The 27,349-nt window shown below is 38.0% G+C and overlaps 1 protein-coding gene across 5 annotated transcripts in view; it reads right to left on the bottom strand.

The window, feature by feature from the left end:
• Nucleotides 1-27,349, bottom strand: part of OSBPL3 (oxysterol binding protein like 3) — an 85,920-nt gene that overhangs the window by 18,833 nt on the left and 39,738 nt on the right. For 2 of the 5 annotated variants that reach the window (XM_042043114.1, XM_042043115.1), the window contains exons 3-16: nucleotides 26,336-26,578; nucleotides 20,069-20,188; nucleotides 19,804-19,857; nucleotides 19,474-19,587; nucleotides 18,542-18,712; nucleotides 15,062-15,188; nucleotides 14,124-14,227; nucleotides 13,887-13,979; nucleotides 13,138-13,294; nucleotides 10,616-10,746; nucleotides 7,775-7,882; nucleotides 4,844-4,978; nucleotides 4,055-4,148; nucleotides 833-1,083 (exon numbers count right to left, since the gene is read on the bottom strand). In XM_042043114.1, the coding sequence (XP_041899048.1) occupies nucleotides 833-1,083; nucleotides 4,055-4,148; nucleotides 4,844-4,978; nucleotides 7,775-7,882; nucleotides 10,616-10,746; nucleotides 13,138-13,294; nucleotides 13,887-13,979; nucleotides 14,124-14,227; nucleotides 15,062-15,188; nucleotides 18,542-18,712; nucleotides 19,474-19,587; nucleotides 19,804-19,857; nucleotides 20,069-20,188; nucleotides 26,336-26,428 (1,752 nt within the window). In that variant the 5' untranslated portion in view covers nucleotides 26,429-26,578. The remainder of the gene's footprint in view (nucleotides 1-832; nucleotides 1,084-4,054; nucleotides 4,149-4,843; nucleotides 4,979-7,774; nucleotides 7,883-10,615; nucleotides 10,747-13,137; nucleotides 13,295-13,886; nucleotides 13,980-14,123; nucleotides 14,228-15,061; nucleotides 15,189-18,541; nucleotides 18,713-19,473; nucleotides 19,588-19,803; nucleotides 19,858-20,068; nucleotides 20,189-26,335; nucleotides 26,579-27,349) is intronic. The other 3 variants (XM_042043116.1, XM_042043117.1, XM_042043118.1) reach the window with 3 other exon arrangements.

Here is a 27,349-nt window from a genome sequence, read left to right as displayed (position 1 = left end):
ATTTATAACACAACTACCTACTTCCATTTAATAACCTCATTTTAAGATAAGACATACTGAGTTGAAAAGGCTTAATTCAGTTTATGGGAAAATCTGTATCTTCCATTTACGAGAATTTAGGGAGCTTCTAATCCTTTATTTATGGGCTTGCATTTTAAGTAGCTCTTGTACACCTGGAAGCAGAACAACTGAAAAGCACTTCTCTCTTGTTCTTTTGCCAAATGCAGAATTCAGGGTTCTGCACTGGCAGAGGATGACTCCATTATTGTACCCAATATACATCATACTGCCCGGTTTTAAGATCCTGAACATTTTGGATTAACCCCAAAACTTCAGAAAACTAGCTGTTAAAAAATATGGAGCTCATAGTTAATATAGAGATATCACAGTCATGTAGGGCTGGAAGATCCAGCATCTCTATGTACAGATGTGTTACCAGATCAGAACACCCTTGAAAAAGATATATTGTAGCTTTCATCTTTGACAGGGAATTGTATAAATTTAATCCCCTCTTCCCTTTTTGCTGTAAATTTTTAATATTGCAGAGCAAGGGCTGCAAAACAGAACTAAGCTTCTTTTTTTGTTTAAACTTGCAGAACAGCAAGGTACTTGAGGAGAGGGAGACTTTTTGAAAAAGCAACAGAAATGGAGCAGAAGAGTCAAAAATAGTGGCTATGTGAGTATGTACAGACACATTTGGAGAGTTTGCCTCTCTCAGCTGAGAGAAACAAAACAATGGAACAGAACATCTTCATTTCTTCAGCATTGCTTTTATGTTTACTCTGTTCTAATTCTACTGAATGTTACTAAGTGTTTGGAATAAGGTATTTACCATGCGTTCAAAGGGGTTTGGTGTGTGCGCTGCTTTATCCAGGAGCTCACTGTACTCCAGCTCCTCGCAGAGACGCTGCAGGGTGTTCAGTGGCTCATTTAACTCAACTGGCATGGCCACTTTGGAGAGATCCTTTCCTATGTTATTCCTCAGGATATTCCATAGGCTGATGTTACTCGTGTTAGGGCATGGAGCTGGTAAACATGTTCTCCGTTTAGAATTGCATCCAATTCCGCTTTCAGAAATACAATCTGAAAAGAAGTGGCAGAGCAATTAAATTCACATTTTCTTAGTTTCATCCCCTTTGCAAACATACATTAAAATGCAACCATCTTGTCTTCTGTCAAAACTTCCTTCCACCCACGATTCATTTAAGTATTTCACTTGTGGTTTGAAGATAGCCTGTTATAAAAATGACAAAATTAAGAACAATATTTTACATATATTAACAGAAGTAAAATGCCAGGTACAAGAGATGCATAAAAATTACCTTCTTTTCCCTTAAAGTCTGCAAGAAAAGTCTGCTCAGACTTTCCACTGAAGTTGAAAGAGTAAATATTATAACTATTTTATTTGTAATAGAGATGGATTCATATCTGTTTAGGGGACATAAAACCTCCTTCCTTGACAGACCTTCAATTAAGTTGACACTTCTCAGAAGGCGAGATGTAACTTACAGATGTAAGGATAATAACTACTCCTACTGAGCTCTTCCTACTTTTTTGAATACTCCTACCAGGGAAATTTACTGCACCACAAATTTACATTCAGGCTTTTCCACGTTGCTCCCCGTGGCATTTAAACTTAGCGATGTTACTTTGAGATACGCCCATACATTGATGGAGAACTGACATGTTTTAAGGGTGGAAAAGGGAAAAGCTGAAGCAACTGTGCTTTGGGTTTGCTGAAGATAAAAAAAGAAAAAAAATGAAGACTCAAGTCAAGAGTCGTTGACACAAATATCTGAAGTCTGGTTGCTATATCAAAGCAATCAGAACAGGATAAATAGTTCTGAATGAAATGATTTGTAGCAAAATCCAAACAGAGCTACAAGCTTCTGCAACAGGCACTAGTCTGAAGTGATTACACTGCTTAGCTGTACATCACTTTTGTTTCAGAGAGGAATGTGTTTGCCACTGTAAGAACATATTTTATCTTTACACATCCTGAGGAGCACCTAGGAAGCTCCTGCCTTAGGATCAGTTACTATTTGGAAACATTTCGGCATAGCCTCAGTCTGTCAACCCCTGTCCTTTTCTGGCTTTCCTCACACAGCTCTGTCTTGAAGGAATTAAACCCAGCCTGGGCAGCACATCTCTTTCTGTGCTACACATGCCTGAAGACTCCCTGCCCTTAAATGCACTTAACCAGTACTTCCTCTGCTCTTCCACTGACATAAGCACAGTATCAGCAGTGCTTCCAGCAGTGACAGGTGACCACAAGGACGAACTTCTCCATCCCTGCCAGCCCATGCCTCATGTAGAGTTTTTAAAGGGTAACCAGTAGCCCCAGAGTTTTGAGGAAGGAGTTTCCATCTTTCCTGCCACTCAAACTAGAAGTCCTAATACCTCATATGACTGAGTTACTCTAGCGAGGTCAGGTGAACTGTCCCTTGCCTGTATCTTTCTTTTTGCTTAAAAATGGCATGGGCACTATTGAGTCAAAAAATCTACCTGTAACAATTATACTGTTGAGAGTTAAGGAGTTGACTCCCATACTTCCCTATTGGAAGAATTTATTTAAGATCAGAAGAGGCCAAAAAGAAGGATGCTGCCTTAGATACCTCAGGAATGAGGTAAATGCTAAAAACCTATCCTTGTTTAAAAGAGCTCCCAGAAATGGGATTTGGCTATGTCTTTTGACAGCTTCTGATTAAAAGAAGAATACCAATTGACTCATTTATGTATTCTGGACCAGTCCATTAATTGAGGTAAGCTGCTGAAAAAACAGAGTAGAGCAAGAACTCCAATACTCAGATACCAAATTTTCTAAACAGTGAAGTTTGCCCACTCTCTGTTACAGAAAAGCCCATGCAGTTCTGGTTTGTAAGAGCTGTGACAGACAGGATAAATGCCAAAGGAGATTTAGACATCTGATCTCCAGTTAGACTCAATGACTTTTGAGGCCAAACTGGATCATTATCAACATCTGATCTGACCTTCTACATTGCAGTGACCAGAGGATTTTATCATAATCCCACAATTTATGGTGCAGCTAAAGCCCTGTAGGAGAAAGACATCCAGTTTTCTATTAATGGCAGTGGCAGGCTGCCCAAAGCACTGAAATAGCAGGTACCAGAAGCATGCAGAGGTGCTGCTTATACTGAAGAGCTTCAGTGACAGTCTTTGTTACAAAAAGATGAACTGCCACAATAATACAGCTTTCTAAGGTCCAGATCATGAGATAAATCTATCTGTATTCTTTCCTATCTTAAAAGAAAAAATTAAAAAATCTTCATTTTGAACAGTTACAGAACACTTGTCAAACTACCTAAGTTCATAGGAATCCACTGGTCCTTGGAGATGATCAGGAAACAGCTGCTCGTAAGAAATCACTGTTCAGCATTTTTGAAGATAAAAATACATTGTTAGAGGGGGAAGAACATTGTGGTGGTTAGCTGAAATGAGTTGAAGGCAGGTTGTAATGACCAATTCTTCTCCTTTTTTTGAGTCTCCTTCTAATTAGAAGGACAAATTAGCATATGTACTAACAAGACTATAATGATTGAAACATGCAAGAAAGAAATTCTTATGGGCATGCACCAGACTTGCCAGTATGTAATTATTCTCATGTTCCTTTAAACAGTGAGTTCTGCTAAAACAACATGACTTCTGAATGCAGTTGCTAAATTGCAGACTGAAAAAACAGTGTGACAAGAAGAAAATTACTTTTTTAACAAAAGAAAGCAGTTAGGCCTTGCTACTCTGAAAATCCTGTGGCCATGTGAAACTGAGAGGGAGTGGGAGTTGCATCAAAGAAGCCAAGAAAAGATGTTTCCCTGATGATACAGAACCACCATCCTGCTTAATCAACAGTGCCCAGATAAGCAGATTATCCAGAATCTGCTGTTCCAAACCAATCTGAGTCTATACGAGAAAAAACACAGTCTGTTTACATCTCAAAACCCGTAACATCTAATTATCTAGTAAGAGAAGAAAAAAGTATCCCAAACAAACAGAAACAAAATTCTCAAAACATGGCATAAAAACCCACTGAACTTACCTAACGTTTGTCTTTCATTCTCCATGTCATTGCTTAGGTTATCTTCTGAGACATTATCACTGATATCACTTACATATGAGTCATCATCTGATACCTGAGTGTGGGGTGGGGAAAAAAGCAAGATACATCACTCATTAAAATAACCCCATATGTATGTGGAAAATGTTACTTTCAGCTGCAATTATTGTTTTAATATAATTGAACCGTTTAAGCGGTGTTTCAGTACTACAGAAAAGTACTACAAAGTCCTAAGAAGAGACAACTAAATTTGGGAGAGATCGCCATAATTGAAGAATCTAGCTTTAGTGGAGACATGCTTCATCTCCTTAGCCCCACAACTAGGAAGGCTTTCCTCATGTCAAAGCCAAGGTTTTTATGGAGCTCAAGAGAGGAAACAATGATCTAATAAATTTCAATATGCATGACATCAGCTTCAAGGTACCTACAGGAACCACAAGGACAGGTATGAACAAGTATTTTTGTGATGCAATTCCCAGGGCACCTGTATAATGACTGAAGGCAGCCAGTACAATGTCTGCAGTGTCTGCATACTAGCTACTTAATTGCCATCTGCCTTGCTGAGTATATAAGACTTCTTAATAATTGCTACCTTTTACAGTGAAGAGACAATGACAACAAATAAATATAAATGGCATATTAATTTCTAAATGTTTTGAAAATTTAAATTTTCTGGCAGTCTTCTGATGTACAGCTAGCACTCAGAAAGATTGCATGTCAATTAGCAGATAAGAAAATACATCTGAATGATGTCAATCTTCTTGCTCAGACCTCATTTTCTGAAGAACTAGCAGACAGCAGGACTTCCTGAGCATCAAAAAATTCCGTGAGAGAGTCAGCTATCGACAGTCTGCTTTCATTGGAGACCTGGTGAACCAGACCTCTGCCTTCTTCTCTTGAATTTTCCTGTTTAAAAGAAAAGAAGTTTTAAGCAGGGAAGTACCACCAACAACATTCGTGCATGCAATTCCACAGTCTCCTAACTTGAAGGGCTGTAAAACATTGGGAGAAGATTGCACATGCTCCTCTTCAACTTATGTAAAAGATAGCATGTGTTTCAAAGTGGGATTTAAAAACAAAGTAAAACAGAGCAAAGAGAAGGAAAAAGAAGGAAAATAAAGCAATGCATATTGAGTAAATCACTTAAAAGTGCTGCATATAAAAATGCTTTGCTATTTGAATTATTTAGCCAGATATATCCAAGTGTGTCAACAAAAAGCCCACAAAAGAACAGAACTCCCATCTCTTTATATTACATCCGAGATTCACATTCCTTCCTGATCTTAGCAAATTAATTAATCATTGCTTAATGCAAAGCCTGCTGTAGAGTAGTCTACAAAATTCTGAGGGGTAAAGTTGCTTTCTTTATACTAGTATGTTTTCCTAGCTCTTTTTCTTCACCGATTTTCTATGCTGTGCTTTGGAAAGCATTCCTTCATATCCACACCTGAGATGTCTCCACATTAACCAAAACCAACATACTATTTAAGCCATGGAACCGGAATTGCTTTTGCTGCTGAAGGCACATTTGACCGCCACAGAGATCTTGACAGCCCCTCCCATGGAAGCTCAAGAGATCATTGGTGTAAGCAGAGCTCCAACAGGTGGCCTGGCAAAGGTGGGGTGACCAGTGAGAATTCTCATTCTGTGATGGCAGTAAAAAAGCTGTCAAAGCTTGTGTGCTACTGTTTTCCCTGATAACTCCTCCAACACAAAGGAAATGAGCTATGCTGGCCCAAGGGAGTGTATTAGCTGCTCTGAAGATTTTCTGCATGAGGTGCTTTACTAACTTATAACCATGACTTCCCTATCAAAATTTTGCAGGAATTGTAGTATTTTATTTTCAGAACAACATAACGAACAGTCTGACAAGCCCATAATCAAGCTGACAAACCTTCTTTCAAAGTTTTTCTGTTGGTAGGTTTTGCTATTGTATGAAATGTTATTTGGTACACCCTGATAATGGTGACATGGAAACAAAACAAATGCTATACAAAAGACTTAAAAAACCCCTCCTTTTACAGCAGGGATAAAAGAGAACCTCAACATTGTCCCTCCTGTAGGAAGGCAGTTACACTAGCCTACAAGTAAAAAAAAAATACCTTACACATAAGCATTGCTACTGGGATTGTTTCCAATACTATTTTGAATCTGAGAAGGGAAGTGAGCAGGAAAGACTCATAAAAGAGCATCAGGTTTTTATATCTAACACATAAGCTTCAGGTTTTCTTGTTCCAAATTCCCACTTTGGCATGATGAAATACAATTAAATTACCCAATAGACAAACAAAACCTTTCCCTTATGCAAAGGCTTGAGATACTATTTTATACTGCTTCAATTTTCAAATTGGGTGTATCATACCACCCGATGTATCATTTAATGACAAATTTTGTGCAATGGTCCTGTCTTCCTCAAAGCAGCACTACTGTATCACAGTCCTCAGACAATCTTAAAATGAAGCTTCTCCAGTATAAGTGATTTCATCCTTAAGTTCCATCCCAAGCCACGCCAGAGGGAATTTGTGAATGCAACCTCCAAAAGACCTTCTAAAAGCTATTTCTGTCACATGTGCCTCTGTGTGTGTGTATAGCACATAGCACAAGTTTCAGAAATAATCCATCATCATTGCAAAGACCTCCACTAAGTAAGAAAATAAAGAACTCCTGCAACTAAGTAACAGTGCATTAATGCTTTCCTGGATAGCAGTTTAAGTGCTGTTCAAATTCTCATGGGTTTTAAAGCAAAAGGCATTAGAATGATCAACTACCTAAGGGAAAAAAACCCCAAAACTGAACAGCTAAATATGACCAAAACACAGCTCCACTAAAACAGAACTGAACCAGAAGCGAACAGATGGAATCTGTTCTGGAATGACTAAACTGTCTTTAAAAATACAAGGAAATAATTAGTTACATAAAAGCCCCAGCACTCAAGTTCTAATGAAAGACTTATACTACAAGCACAGCAGAGGTTTCTGCATGAGTTAACATTTAGGAAAATCTATGATAAATAACACAATTCTGGCTTCCCTCACTAACACCATTAACACCTACATCTTATGACCTATAATTACCCCATATTCACATGCATTCTGCAGCAAGCCAAAAAACTGTCTGAACATCAGTGGAATCTCAAACTAACTGGATATAGAAGATAACTGGCTAACTGGATATAGAAGACTCCCTGGCTTAACACAAAGAACACTAAATGGCTGAAAGAATTCTTGTATGTACCATTAACTTTGATCCTTTCATGGAAATGTCTGATAATTGTTCTAAACCTTACATGATCCACACTGGTAGCCAACATTCTGGGCTAACAGCACTTAAATGGACAACAAAAGATCTACAGAACTTAACAAGGGACTAAAAGGGCAAGAGAAACAGTGGCACAAGGGTGACAGGAGCTTTGTACATGCTGAATGAGAAGCAGGCAGGAGGCGAGGGAGAACACCAGGAACCAGTAGCAAAAAGCAATGGAAGATGTGCTCAAGAAACCTGCTCACAAGGAAAATCTTTGAAATCAAATACCAGACAAGGCATCATCAGAAATGACTCACAACCATGAAAGCAGACTGGCTTTGCTAACACACCACACCACAGGGAAGACACGGAGAACAGGACAAGGCGCAGCTATGCAGCACTGTCTAGATGTAGGGGCTGGAGGAATGGACATCACTGAAAGAGGAAATCCATACCCACCTTCACCAAATCTGGACTTGATTTTGCATTAGATGCTGAATCAATGATCTTAGATTCGGCATGTATTCTGCGTAACCGGTCTTTAAGATCTGTGTTTTGTGCTATTGCCTGGAATATTTAACAAAAATATTGGGGATATAAAGTTCTCTCAGCTAACTTGAATGTGGCTTTATTGTATAAAAGGGGGCAAAGACTATTTAAAGTGCAGTATAAAACACTACCACCACATCATTTTTTTACTGGTTCAGCAAATCATTTATTATAAATGCTTCAAACCTTACTCCTTATCTCTCAAATTAAAACTGTTTTTTTCCAGTTTGAGGAAACAGAGACATAAGTGCAGAAAAAAAGTCAAAGATGGCAGGGATGTTTTTCTTTTCAAGCTCCCTTCCTTCACTCCCATATCCAACATAGCCTCCCTCAACATCTGTTCTTGCCACATCCAAAACCATTTGATTTTCCCATACTGGCAGTTTCCTTTGCCTTCCAGTGACAGAGAAATAAGACACAAATTCACACAGGTAACAGGTATGATTTGTCTCCTATCAGATTATAACAGCAATGGTCAGAATAAAAAGCCTCTACTGCAAACTCATGTTTGTTACATGTTATTTACTTATTCTGGGTGCATCTGATAGATGTCAATTAGACTAGACATGTAGGAAGAGAGTGTAACCCTGCAATGAAACTACCTTTGAAACAAAATATCATGTTACTAATTTTGGAACAATATTGAAGACTTACATTCCATTTTAGTGATCTGAATCAATACCAGGATGTGGAGAACCCTGCTGTTTACACATCCACTTTATCCCAAAAATGCTTCTGCTTTTGGCAGTAATTTTTGTTGAAAATTCTCTTGGTGGCAGGAAAGACAGTAAGCTCAGTGTGATGATGGAGTAGAGAAAACTTATTTCTGGCTTTACCTATATGTGGTCTGAATTTGCCATAAAGGTATATATCCCTTGTATGTCAAGTGCTCAGCACTGTGTTAAATCCTCAACATCAGGTAAGCGCAAAACAGCTCTCCTGTAATAGCATCTTCCCATTTTCATTACTTGTTACAAAATATTTTCTTCCTGCTGTCTTCTTCCTCCCCCCAAATCAGAAATATTGTATCTTTTCCCGTTCTGTATTTCCTTTTCTTAGAATGTGTGTAGGTCAAGAATACTATCTTAATGAAGGAGAAGCAGAGGCAGATATGCTAATTTTGTGGTGGCTTATCCACTTTAAATCTGTTCATTTTTCTTCTACTGCCAGGCTGATGGGAGCAAAACAGACTTATGTTTGATAGCTTTCAACCCGTGAGTGATTTTTTTGTTCCTCCTGTAGAGAAAACAAACTAAAATGAACAACAACAAACACTAAGCCAAAGTCATTAACACAGGACTCTCTTGCAAGGAAGTCTTAAAAATATGTCAAGTTTATCATCTCCATGCTTCCAAACGTCTTCAAAGGAAGCTCATTCCATTCTCCTACAGGATCTCTGCTGTACAGGATAAGAAAATTTCTGCTGGCATCATGACATTACAGAACTGCGGATTAAGAAGAGCCCTCATAGGTGATTACCTTGCTGAATCAGCCAAAGTTCACAGATGACTTCTGGATGGGCTACAAAACTAATTAAGTATCACATAAGACCTAAAAGAATTATTTTTAAAGACATGTACAGGATGAAGATGGACAACCAAATTTCACTGCCCAGAAAACAAAGTGATTCATGCTAAGCTGAGTGTTCACTGAGTTCAGCAGTCTTAAAACTGATTTTCTGATATAAAATGGTAGACAAATAACATTGGAAAAATAAAAGTCACCTATTCAAATATCAGAAGTGGAACATCTGAAAGCCAAAACCAAAGAAATGCAAGTGAATGAGTACAGATATTATGCAACAGGCTTCAACTTTCTCTAAATACTGTGAAGACATCACAGCCTCTAAAGGTCTAAGCAAAGAGGCATGTCATACATTTAAAAACTATAATCACATGCAGATTTTGTAAAGCAAAGGGAAGCTTTCATACTGAAATAATTCTAGGATGATCTACATCACACTGATCAGTGCCAGAGAGTCTCCTCTGCCTCTGATGTGGTGTTTGCAATAAACACTGAAATTTTAAGGCCATGATAAAGACAGCCCTCATTGCTCTGAAATCAGATCAATTTGGTTGACATGTTCAAACATGACCCAGATGAAAAGTTCTGGTCTCAGCCAATTACATACAGCACACCAACCAACCCCCCACCTTTTTTAACGAGCACCATCTTTTGTCACTTAGAACTCTGCCCTAAGAACTCCATTGCTGCTTTTAGAGGACTGAGAGATAATTGAGGTTGGAAGTCAACATAAACCAGTTGTACTTGAATTTGCTTTGCAGTGTCTTGGTGCAGCATGGAGAAGCTCTGTAGTGCACTAGAAAGGACAGCTGAGAGCATTCAGCCACTCTCACCTTTATTTTATGCTAAGTCATACAGTGAATATTCAAGTGCTGTTGAGGTAAAGAAAAGGGAAAGGAAACCTGCAACCCATCAGAACTGAGTAGTAGCATGTTTAGAAAGAAAGCAGACTCACAGTAACAGAGCAGCCCTTTGATTCTTAACATCGAGTGATACAGATTACACTACATACCTAAATCAATCCATCTGTTAAACTCCAATGATTTGAAAATACCTTTAACATTTAGAAGAGTCGTTGAAAAACACAATCTATAATAACTTACTCCAATTAAATTCTGCAAATTTTAGCACAGAGCTGACACTAAGGAAACAAAAATTAACTACTCTGAAATTTACAAGAAGTATCTGATGACAATGAAGCTTGGTGAGCTTCAGCATGTCACTTACAGATGTTAAGGCATTCTTCAAGCCCACTATTTGTGCAGATGGAGATGAGGATGCATCATAGTCCAGCATCTGCTTCAGCTTTTCTCTCTCTGTAGATATGGTGCTGAAAGCTGACCTCAAGGTGAAGTAAACTAGAACCATTTTGTAAAAAGTGACAGTTAAAAACAGCTGCTACCAATTGTATACGCACCAATTACATAAAACTCAAAGCATCGTTTATGGTGACAGAAACAAGAATTTAGGTTGAGAGTTCCAGGGTGGGTTACTAAAAACAAGTAATATTCATCAAGGTTATAGGGTAGATTTTTAGTAGGAGACATGTTTATGGTGAAGGCTACTGTGTTGACTATATTAGCCACAGTCAAAATTACTCTGATTATTTGTGACAGATGGCAGCAAGGCTAACTAACCACATCTGCTCTTCACTTGCTTTTGTTTCCCAATTAGCTTGAATCTTCAGGTGGTCATGACTCTATTCCATACTCCTCTCTAAATTCCAGTGGGGGAGAAGAAGAGATGAAAGAAAAAAAATCAAATAGAAAAAAAAGTCATCAAAAAAAAAAAAAGGCAGCTATAACCCATATTGTGCCACAGCTTAGGGTTAGTAGTTTCCCCACAAGTAAGTCAACTGTGGTGTTGTGTTTTGTTATCTCTTTCTGTACTAGAGAAATTTCAGCTTGTTAGATGATTTAGTGACTCAGAGGGTCAGATCCTGAGTGATGTGCATGTTATGCTGCTACTTCTACTCCTTCCTGAGGCACTATCACCAGCCCAATACATTTAAATCAGACAACAGATCATGCAATTTTAAAATCACTAAAGGGGGTTTTATAGGGGAAATATGCTTTTGGAATTTTTTTACCATTAAGACATTTCATCTTCTCTTTAACCACAAGGAATAAAAATTTATTTGAGCAGTATTTGCTTACGTAGGTTTTCAACATTCATCTGACTGGAGTATTAGAGGATTTCTGAGGGCCTAATCAAGCCCTGTAATACAGTCATGAGACTTGACAATGCACAAATGAATCCAGTTACAGGGAAATGAAGATAGAAAATCTGAGCATGGATGCATGAAAAAGGGAAACAATAAGGAATTCCTAATACTTCTCTCTCCTAATCATCCACTCTGAGGTAACCTGAACCATCATTTCCCTGAGGTGTTATGTAACTTAATTTAGTCTTCTGAAAAATTATTCTTAAAGTATATTCCAACACTGCCAACCATTACCAAAGCTAATTCTCATACTATCCAAAGAAATCTTTAACAGTATCACAGGGTGGGGAGGGAGATATATCCACTGTGATCTATTCTGTTAGGCTTTCTGTTATATGTAGATAACATGACCAGAATTTTCAATGACCTTCAATGACATTTAATATGTTGTATACTAACTCTACTTTTCAAGAATTATTACCTACTAAACTAATAATGTTACATTTTATTCAATTTGTATCAAAAAGGTGACACAAAACTTTTCTCCACTACTCTTTCTTGGAAGGGGTGTGCTATTAAGTAACTTTAGAAAAATATTCTTTATCCTCTTAGTAAAATGATTCTGCAGTCAATAGAACCAAGTTAATTGTCCCTTCAAATCACTGTGGATCAATCTAAACAAAATTTCTGTCACAGACAATTCCAGTAAGATGATCTTGAGTAGGTGATTTCACTGCTCAGCTTAACAGCAACTTCTCCAACTGCGTCCCACCCTCACTTCCTTTCTTTCTTTGGAAAACATACGTCAGTTTTGACTATCATTGACTTTATGAAGTTTACTACTTAGATACATTCCTTACATAACAGAATCAAGATACATCAGCACTAAAGGGGAACAAGAAGCAAAGAATGCTTATTGATAACATCAACCATTATCGTGTGCCAAAGGGGACAAAGCCAATACTCCCAAAAGCCTTTCAGCTATAAATGCGTAAGTGCCTCCCTCACCAAGATCACTTAAACAATAAAAATGTTTCTGGTGCAAGGGTGATGGAACAAAGCATTGCTAATGAAAAATGATTTTGAGGGAAGAAATATTTCTAGTCAAGCTCCCCCTCTGGCTGCTTTGCATGATTTACTCTTCTGTATTCACTAAAAATAGGTTACTACCATAGCAACCCTTGCATCACCAACAAATGTTGACTCTGAACTACAGTGAAGCACACAGAATATAGAAACATAAATGTGCTCATATGCACGGATATGCATGCAAACAAGAGAGTACAGTCTGCTGTATTTCTAGCAACCAATTTTAGGTATTTTACCTTTTGGCAAAAAATAATTGAATCTAGGCTTTTAGCACATAAAACAAGTAGTTCTCTATTAAATAAAAACCCTAAAAAGTGGTGATTAAGCCCCCTTTTTCAAACGACTCAAGATCTCAACACTTGCAATTCCTCAAGGAAATTAAAAGAAGGGTGTTTTCTGCTTTTTCTAAACATTAAAGAGGAAGCATTCGCAGAAGTCATATCATTATCTAAACTGGGATGATATGAAGCCATTTATGAAAAACAATTTCATTTACCTTTATGTGCAATGTGAAACAAGTCTTCTTGCATTTTAGTAAACTCTGATGATGTTTCAGAGCCATCAGAGTAATTTTTCTCCTCTACAAAATCTATTGTAGATAAGTTTGGATTGGAAGCATGCAGTCTCATAGGGGCAGAAAATACTGAAGGCACCTGTAAGTAGACAGTAATTTGTGATGTTTTTATTAACTGTAAAGAAAATTTTGTTTTATTGTACCCACCTGGATTACATGTTGCAGACACCAAAAATGAAAAAAATTACTATCAATTATCAGTAAGATTCGAATGGATGACACCTGGCAAATGAAACCAGAGATATAACTTGGCCCAAGATCCCATAATGGGAGATTGCCAAAACTCAGAGAAGCAAGCCCATTGACAAAGGTAACATGCTATATTATTTTCCCCCACTTATAAATATCTAATCACATGGCCTCTGGATGCAAATGTGCACTAAACTAGCTAGGGAATTTGCAGTAATCTGTTCTGATTAAAAAAAAAAAAAATTAGAGACAGACTGAAAACAGGGGTAAAAAACATGGCCAGTGTCCTGAAGGTAACAGGACAGGTTCTATTGCAGATATCAATGACAACACATTTGTGTTTTGTCTGATATATTACCACTTAAAATGAGTAACACAGGACACTACTTAGAAAGGATTTGTATTTCCTTAACTGGTCATGCCAAGAAGTGATCAATAACTAAGGTTTGGAGGAAGATGGGCTCTGAAAGGACTGAAGTTACCTGTAACATTCCTTTAGCCTCTTTCCCAACAACCCTGGATCGCCACCTCCTATGTGCTCTCTTTTCCTTCTTTGGGCTTTCAAAAGGTCCAACCTTTTAACAACACACAGGACAAAAACAACAGAGACTGCCATAAACCTAACAGAGCTAAGAAATACCTCGATTCTTTAAGATTTGGGGTTATTTTTTGGAATTGTAAGGGAAAATGCTTTTTGGTTTTGTTTTTAAACAACAAACCTGCATAGCATTTATAGCAGGCGCTGAATATGTCCTGTGAAGAACATCCATGCTCTGTAACAGCTGGTTCATTTCCAGTAAATATGTGTGACAGTTGGAGAGGTCTGTTTGGAACAAGAGAATATTTTCAGTTGCCCTACAGTAACAGACACACTGACAGTTTTCTGTCTTTGTAGGTTAGTCCTATTTTGATTGCAGCTAGCTTAAGTTATTCATTGACTAAAAGCATTAGACTGGTAGATAAAGAGATTGTATCCTATATTCGAGTTCAAATTCAAAATACTGAAATGCACCTATATGGTGTGTATAATGATCATGATATCTTTTCCTAGTTGGCTGCAGAAATAATGAGAATAATGTGATAATTTCTGCAGTTTGAGATTTGTCAGAGCTCCTCCTGGTGAGGGTAACAATGCCACAGGCATCAACACTGAATTGCGCATTCAGACCTAGAGATGAGGCTCCTCTGTATTAGAGAAGAAGCTCACTGGTAGGTAGAAACTTAACAAATAAATATCACACAGACACTGCCAACATGAGAAAGATCTTCATGCTCTTAGGAAAGCATGAAAGCAGAAGGTGACTTTGAAGTACAAAGACTTAGTGCTTTTCAAATTACTAGGTTTTGGATGCTTCCCTTTTTCCAGCCTAAGGATGTTCAAATCTTACTACTGCATGTGATGTTCCTATATAAAAGAAAATGTACTGAAATGTACTGGTTCCTTGAAGAGCTGCCCACAATTGATACCCCCACATCCAAAATCACCAGTTCTTTTGCAAACAAGTCAGTAACCACTTAATCAACCACCACCTCTCTCCTTCCTCCAGTTTCAGAGAAAATTCTAACCATAATGACTACTTAGTGTATAATACTCTCATTGTTATGAAAAACTAGGGGAAATATTAGGCTACTTTCAGCTTTCTTCAAATATCATTACCTCTTGAGCATTTTTCCATGTCTTCAGAAGACTGTAGCCAAGATGAAATCCTGGACTCGTTACTCGAAAAAGAAAATGACAAATTACCTCCAGTTGACACTGAATTCTGTTTGGTCAAGCTGCCTGCCTGTTCCAAAGAAGAACAAATGAATTATTAACACACAATATTTTAATGTTGTATGCACAAATTCCAACAACCAACAGTTGAGGACCATGGTCATGGACAAGGACTGAAGGCATCAATTACATGCAGGGGAAACAAGGTGTATGATCTAGACTAGGTATATAGTCATTGAGCATAATGCCAGGATATCTAACATAACTGCTGTCCACAAGCAGTAGAAACACTCAAGGGACCATGAAAATTTGCTGAAAACTAAATTTTGAGGAAGGGCAACATTCTGCATAAATTAAGTCAACTTAAAACAATTAAAGTACCATATCTGAAGGGACCAAATTCGGACATTCTGTTCCTCCTCCACGCTCCCCCAAGAAGCCCCAAAAGTAACTTAGATGTAACACATACATTTGTTAAAGCTATTTTTCAGTGTAAAAGCAAGATATACTAGATGTCATTTAAAATTTTACACAAGGTTGAGTGACTTCAGCATGGATTTGGCTCAACAGGCCTTAATACAGGGATGACCATGCACCTCATCTGGGTAAAGACTACCCTTTGACAACACCTCAGTAAACATTTTCAAACTCAGCTCAATTTCAGCAGTGCCCATCATCAGATCCTTCAAGAGATGCTGGAAATTCTGCATAAGAGCTAATTGAGCAGTACAATTAAATAGCTTCCAGTGGGAAGAAATTTCTACCAGTACTGTTACCAGTTGATTGTAGCCTATAATGCTGTTTTCTTCTCTCATGTAACTACAAATAGTAGCCATTCAATACTATTATGTTAGTTATAGTTAGTTATTTTTACACCTTACTAAACCTTTCATTTTCAATAATACCCAGGTCGGGAAGATGCACAAATCACATGCGTTGTCAACATCTTGTTAAAAATCAGTTTTAAACTGTTTCATCTTAGTGCCATTACACAGTCATTTTACTGATTATGAGAAAAGGTGACAAAATTGTTTGGCTCTTCTCTGAAGCATACAATTTACAAACTTTGTTACCTCCTGCTCACCTTACATCAGAACTCCAGTAGTACTAATTTTAAATCTATTAATAAGAAATTTCATCTACATCTCAGTCACTTGCAGCTTTCTTAGTAGGCCTTTTTAAATTTACAACATGACCACCAACCTGAGCTTCAGAATAAAATGAAATGCACTATCCATGTGATGTCATTCAGTATTGTGTCAGTATGCAATAGCAGTAAGCATCAATGAGCACACTTGTTTTTAAATTAATCAACTCAGCTTAGCTGGCTTATTCCTACATAAAGCTGTACAAGCTTTAGTCATCTATTTAGACATATATATATACACACACACATATATATCCAGATAATAATCTCAGCATCTTTAAAAGCACAAGTAAACTGAATTTAACGATGGGCAATTGTATTGGCATTTTCTGAACCAATTCCATATTTATCTCTTCAGAAATCGGCCTCACGTAACCAACTTTTCCAGAACTCATATACAAGCGACATGAGCATGAGGAAAGAAGGAATTAGGGATTGCCAAGAATTGACAAGAGAGAGCTTGTGTAGCTCCAGTTTTCAGAGTTTTGCTTTGGATCAGTATGGCTAAGCTTTAGAATCCAAGGATTCCACATAAACATGTGCATATACAGACACCTGTCTCTCAACCACAATAAAAAAAGATGTGAAAACTGACCAGGTGTTGCTAAAAGCAAATAAAATGAAACCTGAAGTTCACTCAATATATATTTCTCAAAATAACCTAAGTGCTGGAGTGGTATCAACTAACACCAAGCTAAGGCTGGTGTAAATTGGCAGACTTCCATTTAGCTTGAGCACAGCTAAGGTGATTAACTGCAGCTTAAGAACTATCCCCTTCTATTTTTCACATGAAAATAAGTAGGGCTTCTTTGCAGTGCAAATCTGCACTAATAGTCTGAATTAAAGTCTTTCATGCCAAAGAAGAAATGGTTAGTTTCCTCACAGTAAGCATAGATTTTAAGATATGCTGGTCACATAGGTTTGTTCGGTTTGGGTCTTTCGGGGTTTTTTGAGGGCACCAGCATAAATATATCATGGACTTTGCAATGTTCCTCTTCTGCCCTTGATATCCTTCCCCACTTCTATCCCTGCTGTCTTTCAGGAGAAAATAATGAAATGGCCACAGGAGCTTTGCCATTCCCTTGCAGACAGTGCCTGAGGAGAGCAGGCTGTCAGAGCCACGGAGCTGCTGGCACAAGGAATGCGTGCAGACAACTCTCTGCAGAATGGCCTTGTTACCGCAGGGTGAGTTATTGTTCTTTCAGCTGCCCGCTCGCACACGTCTCCTCCCTCTTGACCACGAGCAAAAAGCTGTTTAGACACATCTGTGTGTGTGCTAAAACTCAGTTACAGGATAAAGTGATGAACTGCAGGTATTGGGGAACAAGCCTACTCAGATCATAAAGTAATTACACGAGGGAAAAGAAAGCCTTAGTTAGAAGGAGAACAAGGAGGGCAGAGCTGCTTAGGAGTCATTCTGGAGCTGACAGAAACAGTTACTACATTTCAACTGTAGTAACACAGAACATTTTTTTTTTGATTCTCAAAAGTGACCAGTGATTCTACATTGGAGCAGAAGACCTTCTTTGGGTGAAGGTCAGCCAGTCAATGTACAGACAGCTGAAGGCACAGAGGCTGTGTTCAGGCACAGAACCAACACCCTCGTCCATGAAACTGCAAAGAGGCCATTTATGGGGGTGGACTGAGCATTTGTCAGGTCATTTGTGAAACCAATTCACAGATTTTACCAAAAGAGAAGTACACTGCTGACTGGACCCATCTAGACCCCATATCCACCTACAGCACAGCCCTTGGACTGATATGAATAATGCTTTTGCCTCAGTTAAAAATATAAATAGTGGTCCCAGTTGATGGCTTCTTGTATAACTCCTATATACTCCTTAGTTAAGTAGTCAGCTTCATTCATGTAAAAGGGGAAAGGGTTTATTAGCTAAAGCATATACAACAAAATGCTAAAGGGAAAAAAAAATACCTAGCTGAGTACTCTTCTGTGACTAATATTCACCAGCACATATCAGAAAAATACTGATATATGTCCCAAAAATTTATGAGGATTCTAACTCAATATACAGTTTTGAAATTCACTGTGAAAATACAGTTTACTAGATTAAATAATGAAAAACTACTACATAAAATTAATAGCATCATAAAGGAAACTGCTTGGGTGTAAATCAATAAATAATTTTCCTCTTGACATTTTAGAACATAACTTAAGTGCCACCACAAACTTCCATTATGCTCTTTATTTAATGAACACAAATTAGACTAATTTAATTCTTTATGAAAGCTCATTATTTATAAATAAAAACTATTACCTTTCTACCTGGAGTAGAATCACAGAAACCAGGGACAGAGTCCGTAGTAGTAGACATAGGGAAGAAAATATTATTGGCGTCATGAGGAAACATGGAGATTTCATTCTGACGGTACATCCTGTGATGGCGAAGTTTTGCTACCCATTCATCAAACAGCTCCTGAGACTTCACCTACACAAAATTTCAGGGTTGATAACATTCACATTTGAAATAACTAACAAAGAATTTGTGGTATTTTGTGCTCATTAGACAGCTAGCCTGGCTGACCTTTACTGGCAAAGTATCAGGAAAGTTTTTCTAAGGATGCTCCTACCAAAATGCACACTGTAAGGGCTTAGGCATGACAGAAAATTAATCACAAGATAAAGTCAGGAAAAAGAGAAACTACAGTTAGTAGTTATGCCTTCCAATGCAGAACACAATACTAGAACAACTTATAGATTAAAAAACCCCCCTACAATTTGAATAAAGCCCCACACATATAATTTGTCATTTATTAATTGCCATTGGTAAAGCTAGGTCAGTGTTTAACTAATTACAAATAGAAATTTGATTTTGGTGATGTACTTTAAAACAATTTATTCCACAAGTATAAATCTCCATACTTGACCATGGAAAATACTTCCTATAGATAAGACAAGGACAAAGATACAACTACTGAAAATAAAAGCACTTGTGTAAGAAGTGAAAAAAGCGCAGCTAAACATGAGGCATCTTTGAGGTTTCTGTTTAGAACAGGGTTACTGATTCTGGGCCCTAAAACAGTACAATAAGACCTCTCAAGTTATTAAGTGTAAACTAATCTGCTGAAACTAAAAATTATTAGTGTAACTAACAAACCTCTTGCCATCAAAAAAAAAAAAAAAGGCTCCGCCCTACACAATTGATGTTATTAGTCTGGGAGCAAGGTTGTAACAACCTTGAAGGCCTACCTTCAGGTGGTATATCTGCTCTTCTGTATCCAAATCTATACATTTTGTTGATTTCTTTACAGACATGACAGAAAGTCCAACATCAATACAGCCATGAAGTTTTCCTCTCTCTATCTGCAAAAATGTAAAAAGTAAAAACACAATCACCCCAGACGAAAGCAAAAGGATAAATATTACCTTCTGAAATCAGCGTTTCTTCCCCTCTCAACCTACTGTTTAGAACTGCTGAAACTCTATTTCTCATTGCCAACAGTAGGGAATTATTGTTATTTTGGATAAAAGAGGGGTGTTACTATATAAAATGGCCTTAGAGGGTTTCTGATCACTTACATCAGCTCGGCACTTAGAATACTTCAAAATCCCTCTGTCCAAAAAGAAGTATCTCTGTAACCAGAAATGCAGAGAATTAAAAACAGACAAAACACACAAAAAAGGCCACAAACAGAAAAAAGGCAAAACCACATCCTCCCCACTTCCATTTCTTTCTTTCAGAGAACACTTTCTCTGCTTTTTTGTAACCCTTTTGTCACAAAACCACACCAAGTAAGTCCCACTCACGTGGCATAAAGCCTTCAGATACACATTCCTTTCCTACCTTGTGCCAGCCTTTCAGAGGCCATTTCCTCTTTTTCAGCAAGCAGCCCTCCTGCTTCTGTGGCTCCTGGGTACAATTCATTGCTCCGCGGAGTCCTTCTACAATTTCCCAGCTGTCCTGCTTAAACAGAAAATCCAAATGTAGATCTTATTTCTTCCAAAGAACTGAATTGTAAAGAGAGATTCAAGAAGAAGAAGGCTATAAGATAAAAAGACAAAACCCAATTGATGTTGAAATATAACCAAGGATCCATCTGTACACTTCGTTACATATCATCAGAGAGATATGGTTCTTTTTAATTTTGATAGAAACAACATCACTAAACAAAACACAATTTTTATGACAACATCCTTCATTGAATTTATGTGCTTGCCAGAATTTTATATGTATCTTCTCCTGCATGTACATACACACAGTGCATAACCACAGCAAACAGCCATAATTTAGCAGAAAACCTTCTGTCATCAGAGACAGAAACAGCCCATGTTAAAAGGATAGGTTTTGTAGGTTATGAAGCAAAAAATGAGACACTGAAAATGAAGACCTTTTTTTCTATAAAACTCTTTTGCCCATACTCAGTAACTCAAGGTTTTGTTTGGTACAAATTGCAGCCTCCCTAAAGTAAAAATAATAAAATAAATTAAATCAAACTAAACTGAAAACAAATCAAAAAGTGAGGGAAGTAACTCAAGTACTATGAGGAACATGACATGAATGGAAACTATAAGAAAAATAGAAGTCACCCTTCATCAGATACAACTCCAATTAAAAGAGAATCTTTTGCCACCAGTAACTCTTAAATGAAAGACCCTGCAGCAATATAACAGAGAAGAGACTAAATCTCACAGTATTTTTACAGTTTTTATTTATGGAACAACTACAAATGACAATGTCACATGTGTTTCAAGATTTCAGAGATCTCATGAATTATTTATTGCCAGGATTTGGCAGATGTAGAATTATAAATAACTGACAGGAAATGGTATGTGCTAGTACCATCCCTTTATATTTCAAAAAGATAAAGAATACTTTAATACATAGAGTATAATAACAAAAAGGACACGTGTGAAACACTTTAGGGAAAAGAGAACTATTCCAGGTAGGTAAGTACTCATGGTGCTCCCTGTAAGATACATAGGGAAGTATTCCCAAAAAGAACTTGACTGGCTAAAAAAAACCTTGAAAAGTGAAACAAAATTATACAAAAAAAATCAGCAAGTGTGCTAGCTGTCCTCATTTATCCATCTTCAGAATGCTTAAACGTCACCTCTATAAACCCAGAAAAAAATTACATCAGGTAATATGCTCATTACTTGTGTAGTAAGGCATTACAAGCAAACCATCTTGAAAAGGCATCTATTAATTCCACCACACTATTGGTGGCACTCCATTATATCTCTGTTATTTTCCTTGTGCTTCATTTAATATAAGAAACTGGAAAGCTGCTCTGCTTTCCTATTTTGAGTTTAGTCTCCCAACACTTACCACACAACAGGCTAGAAGCAGTAGAAATGTGGGGCTGAGCAGCTCCTGGCAATCAACACCTTACAGACCATCCAATAATGTTGTACTACCTCAACACAAGTCAAAAGTGCAGTTGTCCTAATCAAAATTTTTACAAGGGAACATATTTTGTTATAGAATTCTAATTAAGAACTAACAGGAACAGCTGCGAGATTATGAAAAATGTTGTGTTTATGGTCTTGTTTCTTTCTTCTTGAAACTAGCCAGAAGAACCTTGCAGAGAGACAAGCAGAAATTTGATCTCAATCAAGGAAGATTCACAGTATCATAGATTATCTCAGGTTGGAAGGGACCCTACAAGATCATCTAAGTTTCAACCCCTCTGCCACAGGCAGGGACACCTTCCACTAGACCAGGCTGCTTAGAGCCCCATCGAACCTGGCACTGAACACTTCCAGAGGTGGGGCATCCAAAAGTTCTCTGAGCAACCTGCTCCAGTTGTCTCACAACTTTCACAGTAAAAAATCTCCTAACAGCTAATCTAAATCTCCTTTCTTTCAGTTTATGACCATTCCCTCCTGTCCTATCACTGTGTAAATATTCATTCTCTTTTCTATATGCTCCTTTAAGTACTCAAAAAGGCTGCAGTGAGTCACCACGGAGCCTCATCTTTCTATAAGGATCAGCTTAGAAAGAAAGGGACTCCTGAAATGAGACAGACCCATGCTATTGGGTATATGAGGTGAAGAGAAAGGAATCAGCTGTGAAATAGCTCAACCATTACACCCATCTGGAATATAAAGACTGTTAATAGTTTTGATCAAACTTTTAAATACAGAATACAACCTTCCCTGCATTACAATTCCAGTTTTGCCTGGACCTCTCCTGCAGTCCAGACACAAGGTGTCTCTCACATTCCTGCAGGAAAGTCACATTTATCACAGTTCTTCAGGTCAGCAAGGTGGCCTACAATGTGCCTTCTCAAATAAAAAAGTGTGAAAATGGGAAGAAAAGGTGAAGTGGGAGCACTGCTTCCCCTCAAGCAGTCTTGACGGCCTGCCAAATCTCAGGTAGAAGGCAAGTCTGCTACATATCTCTCTACCCTGGGAACCTCACACTTCAATTGTCAGCTGTACATAAAGGTAGATTAGTTGAATTAGAAATGGATTGTCTTAAAAGCTCACAGAATTAACAGTTTGGGGGCCTGCTGGATACATGCAAGGTGCCATGATGCAATAACAGAAACTGGTCCTCTTCCATATACACCCTTCCAAAAGAATCCAACCTTCCCCACCTGAACAAACACATTTTTCAAAAACACTGACTGCTTTGGATCCATTGCTCAACCCAGACCCTACAGATCTTGATCAGGTTTTTCGTTTTGTGAGAGATTTGACACCTCACTGAATGAGGAAAAAGCGTCAGCTGGCTATTCCTGGGAGCAGCTGCAGAAGTGAAAGAAAACTGCTTACTCTCTAAAATGAAGGCAAATGAGTCAGGCTGGTCAATTATCTTCTCTACCCATTCCTCTGAAATAGCAGAGGAGCAAATTGGAGATACAGGACTTCCTGAAAGCATTCAGATTACACTCCCTTTTGCTGATTCTTATCCCACAATAGGGAACTGAAAGAGATAGCCCAAAACATGGCACTAACTTGAAAAAAAAAACCAATGACATCCCCCCCACCCCCCAAATGCCCAAAACTCCCAGATGAATGGCATTAACAATTCTAGCATACGTCTGATGTCTAAATTGGTTGTGTTTTAAGATTACAGTACTACAAAAGATTTTGCATCATTATGGGCCAAAATCTGCACAAAACGATCAACAGTGCATTTGCTGCCCAGGAAGAAATTTCACTCGAGGCTACGGGAGGAACAAAATCTTTACTTTTCTCAGGTCCAGAGGTGCTCATTTCAGATCAGCACTGAAAAATCCCCCTGTACACACTCCTTGGCCCATACCTGGTCTATGGCTGAGGAAAAAAACCCACAGACTTCAGTCTTCAGAGATAAGTAGATCATTAGGTAAATGTATTAATTTTCTTTGTTTGATAAAATAAAAGCCTCCTCATTTTCTGCAATACTCTGCACCATACAGCTCCTTAAGGCAAATTATTTCAGGGGAAAGTATGAAGTAACGATTCTGAATGGCTCTCAGACTGATGCTTGCAGTTGCAGCTCCCTGAACAAAACAGATGACAGTGCCAGACTTTCTTCCAGTGCAAAATGCAGGCAGTTGTACCAAATATTTTAAAGTGCCAAAAATAGAAACCTGCTTTGTGGAGGATAAGGGTTGGCATCAGCTGCAACTAAGTCATTTGCTACGGTTCATAAAATTGTCAGAAATGATTTAATTTTCTTTTATGGAACATGAGGTTTTTTAAAATGGTTCTCCTGTCACAAAGCTTTTCCCTAGTGGATCTACTTTAAAAGTTAGTTAACAGATTTAAAAATAACTAGCACAACATACCTTCTTTTGATCACAAATCAATTTAAATTTAAGGAAGATAACACTGGTTTTCTTTCCTCACAAAACTGAATTTGAGTTGTGTCTCTGTGGAAGAGATTCCTTTCCATAACTGAAGGAGAGGGGCAGAGAAAAGCAAAGAGGTGGGAAGTGGCAGTAGCCTCCAACTTTTCATACAGTTTCAAAGTGCAGGTGAACTTAGTGGAAGAGGATTAACTGTTAACCTGTTCAGTTCACGCAGCAAATGTATTACATCGGGCAGGAAACGGGCACCAAATGTAGCAAAGCAAGGAGTAGATCCCTCAAAGTCCTGCAGCCCTGCTTAAGTCAACTCCTTTCTAGCACAGTGGCTCATCTTCTGCATCACAGGAGTCATGCCCCACACAAACAGCACACCGACATGTAAGTAACTTTAGCAGACACAGCAGCCTGGCACTACTGTGCTTCCACATCTCAACCTCAGGTCACTTCTTTGGTGTGGCATACACCAGCAATAAGAGTCTGTGTCTAGGAAACCAAGAGAGACTCAAAATGCAGATCCTGCTATTTTTTGGGCAAGCTTCCCCCTGCTCCAACTCACCTTCCCCCTACAATTTTCAGAATTTCTTTCTACTTAATCAGATTCAAAGAAGTGCTGTGTCAGAGCAGCAGCACAGAGAAAAGCATCTGTCAGGCAGCTCTGTCGCTAACCCACAAGCCACAAGCGCGAGAGCTGCAAGTGTTTGAAGGAGGAATAAGAAGCCCTCCATGGAGCTGGAATATGAAGAGAAGAATACCAAAATCATAGCATGTCACTCCCAAACCTGCACAGTACCCAGCAACATAATTTAAACTTTCAGGATACTATTAATAAAAAAGTATCAGTAACAGCATTACATTTCACTATTCTACCAGGATTTTGAAACAAACACCCAAACAAATCCAAACAAAAAGCTCCTGAAGGTTATTGCACATGTGGTCCTTTTTTGATTAGGGGACTTTTAACAGTTTCATACAACTTTAGATTGTTGCTGTTTTGTTAATAGATCACCTAAAGTACTGTCATTTAAACTAACATACAGATGGAAAGGGCAAAAAAATGGCATAAGTACGGTTCCTTATATCGGCTGTGTTACACACCAGTGGATTTAGTCATACTCATGTAAATCTTATTATTTAAATACTACATGATAACACATTATAGACATGAACTGTTGAACAGACAACGCCTTTTAAAAAGTCTTTTAAATTACACTTTTCAAAGGTAATCTCATACGGAGGATATAAAAGATAATGTGTCAGGAAAACAAAAAAGACATCCTGAGAGCAAGGACTTCACTGTTCACTATACTGGAAATGCACAGCATTTCTCACAAGCACAGCACTTTAAAAGGCATAAATTGTTCAGACATTTGTCTGCCTTGCCAACTGTATGAACAGGGCCAGAAGTCCTAGAAGAGCAGGTGCTGTTTCAAAACACAGCTGAGGACTCCAAACCTTTTGGGGGATTGGGATGCTCAATTCCAATTAAATTCTCAGCCTGAGGCAGCTTCAAGAGCTCCACTAAGCCAGCACTTGTACAGATAAAAGTTTATGTTGAGCACTTTGCTCATGACTTTGCAAATATGGATTGAGCACATTTAAGTTTAATTCTCAGTGTAGCTGCAGGTGAGCATTTCTTGCCCACAAACAAAGCTGTCTTCAGCAGCCTCACCTGTCAGGTGCAAACACTTGTAGACACATCTTTTGAAACTGAGAGGTTTAAAGATGAGCATAATCTCTGCAGAAAACAAAGCAACCTTTACATTTGGCACCCAGATGCAGCATGTTACATGAATACTCATTTTCCTATCTACAGTTCTGCAGCAACAACCAGCACACATGGGCATTCAAAGAAGCCCTGTGTCAGGTTTATGAAAAATGAATTATCTTTCATACATGCATGCACACCTTTCCTTGGAAACTTGAAATAAACAGCGCAGTTACACAATATTCTACCACAAAAGTAGTGCCTAACAGAAAAGATTTGGGATTTCAGGATCAAACCACTGAGAACAAGATGCTACAGCAGCTCCATCTCACTATGAAGACACCATACACACAATAAGATGGAAATCAAAATGCACTGTTAGCATTCCAGTTTTACACATGCCTGCTATTCAGTAATGTGTGTAATGCATTTGACTCAAAACAAGATGCTGCTACCAACAAAAAAAAAAAAGTGAGGAAAGCAAAGAAGTGATGAAATAAAACAAGTAAGCAACAAGAAAACAGGATTTAAGAGATTTGCAGGTATTCAAGAAAAAAAGTAACCGCCAATCTCAGCAATCCTTTCAGTTTGGTGAAAGAAGTACCTGTCGACTTCCCTGCTTGGAGGAGCAGCTGCTAGTACTTCTTGAAGGAGACAACATTTTCTGGGATGCACCAAAGTTTTTTTCTTCACTCATGATCCAATACTATTTGTTTCACATAAGCTCACTTAGAACACCATTAAAAGGTAATTTGGAAAATGTGTTGGAAGACTCCTCAGAGAAACACTGAACTCATTCTTTACCCAAATGCAGTCCAGTGGCATGATCTGTATCCCAAGGACACTCCTAAAAGGGAAAAGAAAAACAAAAAGCCAAGTTATCAGATGCTGTCTCTTGTTGCCATGCTCTAGCATGAATCATAATAAAACCTTTGGTAACACAAGCTGAGCACATTACTGTATTTTATAAGAAATAAATTCAACAATCACTTTAAGATAAATTTGCAAGTCTCAAACAGGAAGGACATTAATTTTGGAGCCTAAAAACATTATAATTGTTGCTATTTATTCAGAGGACAAAGTACAGTATCAAGCATCTTTTTACAGATTTAAATTAATTTTAAAAATTAATAAAGACACACAAAGAAAACAATAACTATCTATATGAAACAGCCCAAAATAGACTGAAAGTGACAAGAAAATATCTAATAAAATGTCTCCAAAAATGATGATGTAATCAAAAATATGTCTCTTTTTCTCTGTTCCTTGATAATTTAAACAAGTAAGCATGCCTTCAGGTTATAAGGAAAAAGGAAACTGTACGTGAAAGAGTAATACCTAAAAGTAGTGAGCATGAAAAGTTAGCTGCATAGAGCTGTGCATGACCACTTTCACCTGGAATCAGAAAGCTCTAACAACAGTCACATCAGTTGTCTCAGTGAGTGACTGGAAGAATAATTAACAGTCTGTTTAATAACAGTGCTCCTTGCAGCACATGCAAATAAAAGCCATGCCAGGAACTCCCAGTAAGGGATTTCCAGCATGGGTAAAAGTTGTCACGGTAACCGCATACTTAAAAAAAACCCCAACAAAACAACACATAGAGGACATTAGAAAA

Source organism: Corvus kubaryi, unplaced genomic scaffold (genome assembly GCF_017639235.1).
Source record: "Corvus kubaryi isolate FWS band 111438036 unplaced genomic scaffold, C.kubaryi_AGA036_p1.0 37398, whole genome shotgun sequence".
NCBI classification, from domain to species: Eukaryota; Metazoa; Chordata; class Aves; order Passeriformes; family Corvidae; genus Corvus; species Corvus kubaryi.
The sequence above is the reverse complement of the archived record's forward strand: the minus strand, read 5'-3'. Positions and strand labels throughout refer to the sequence as shown.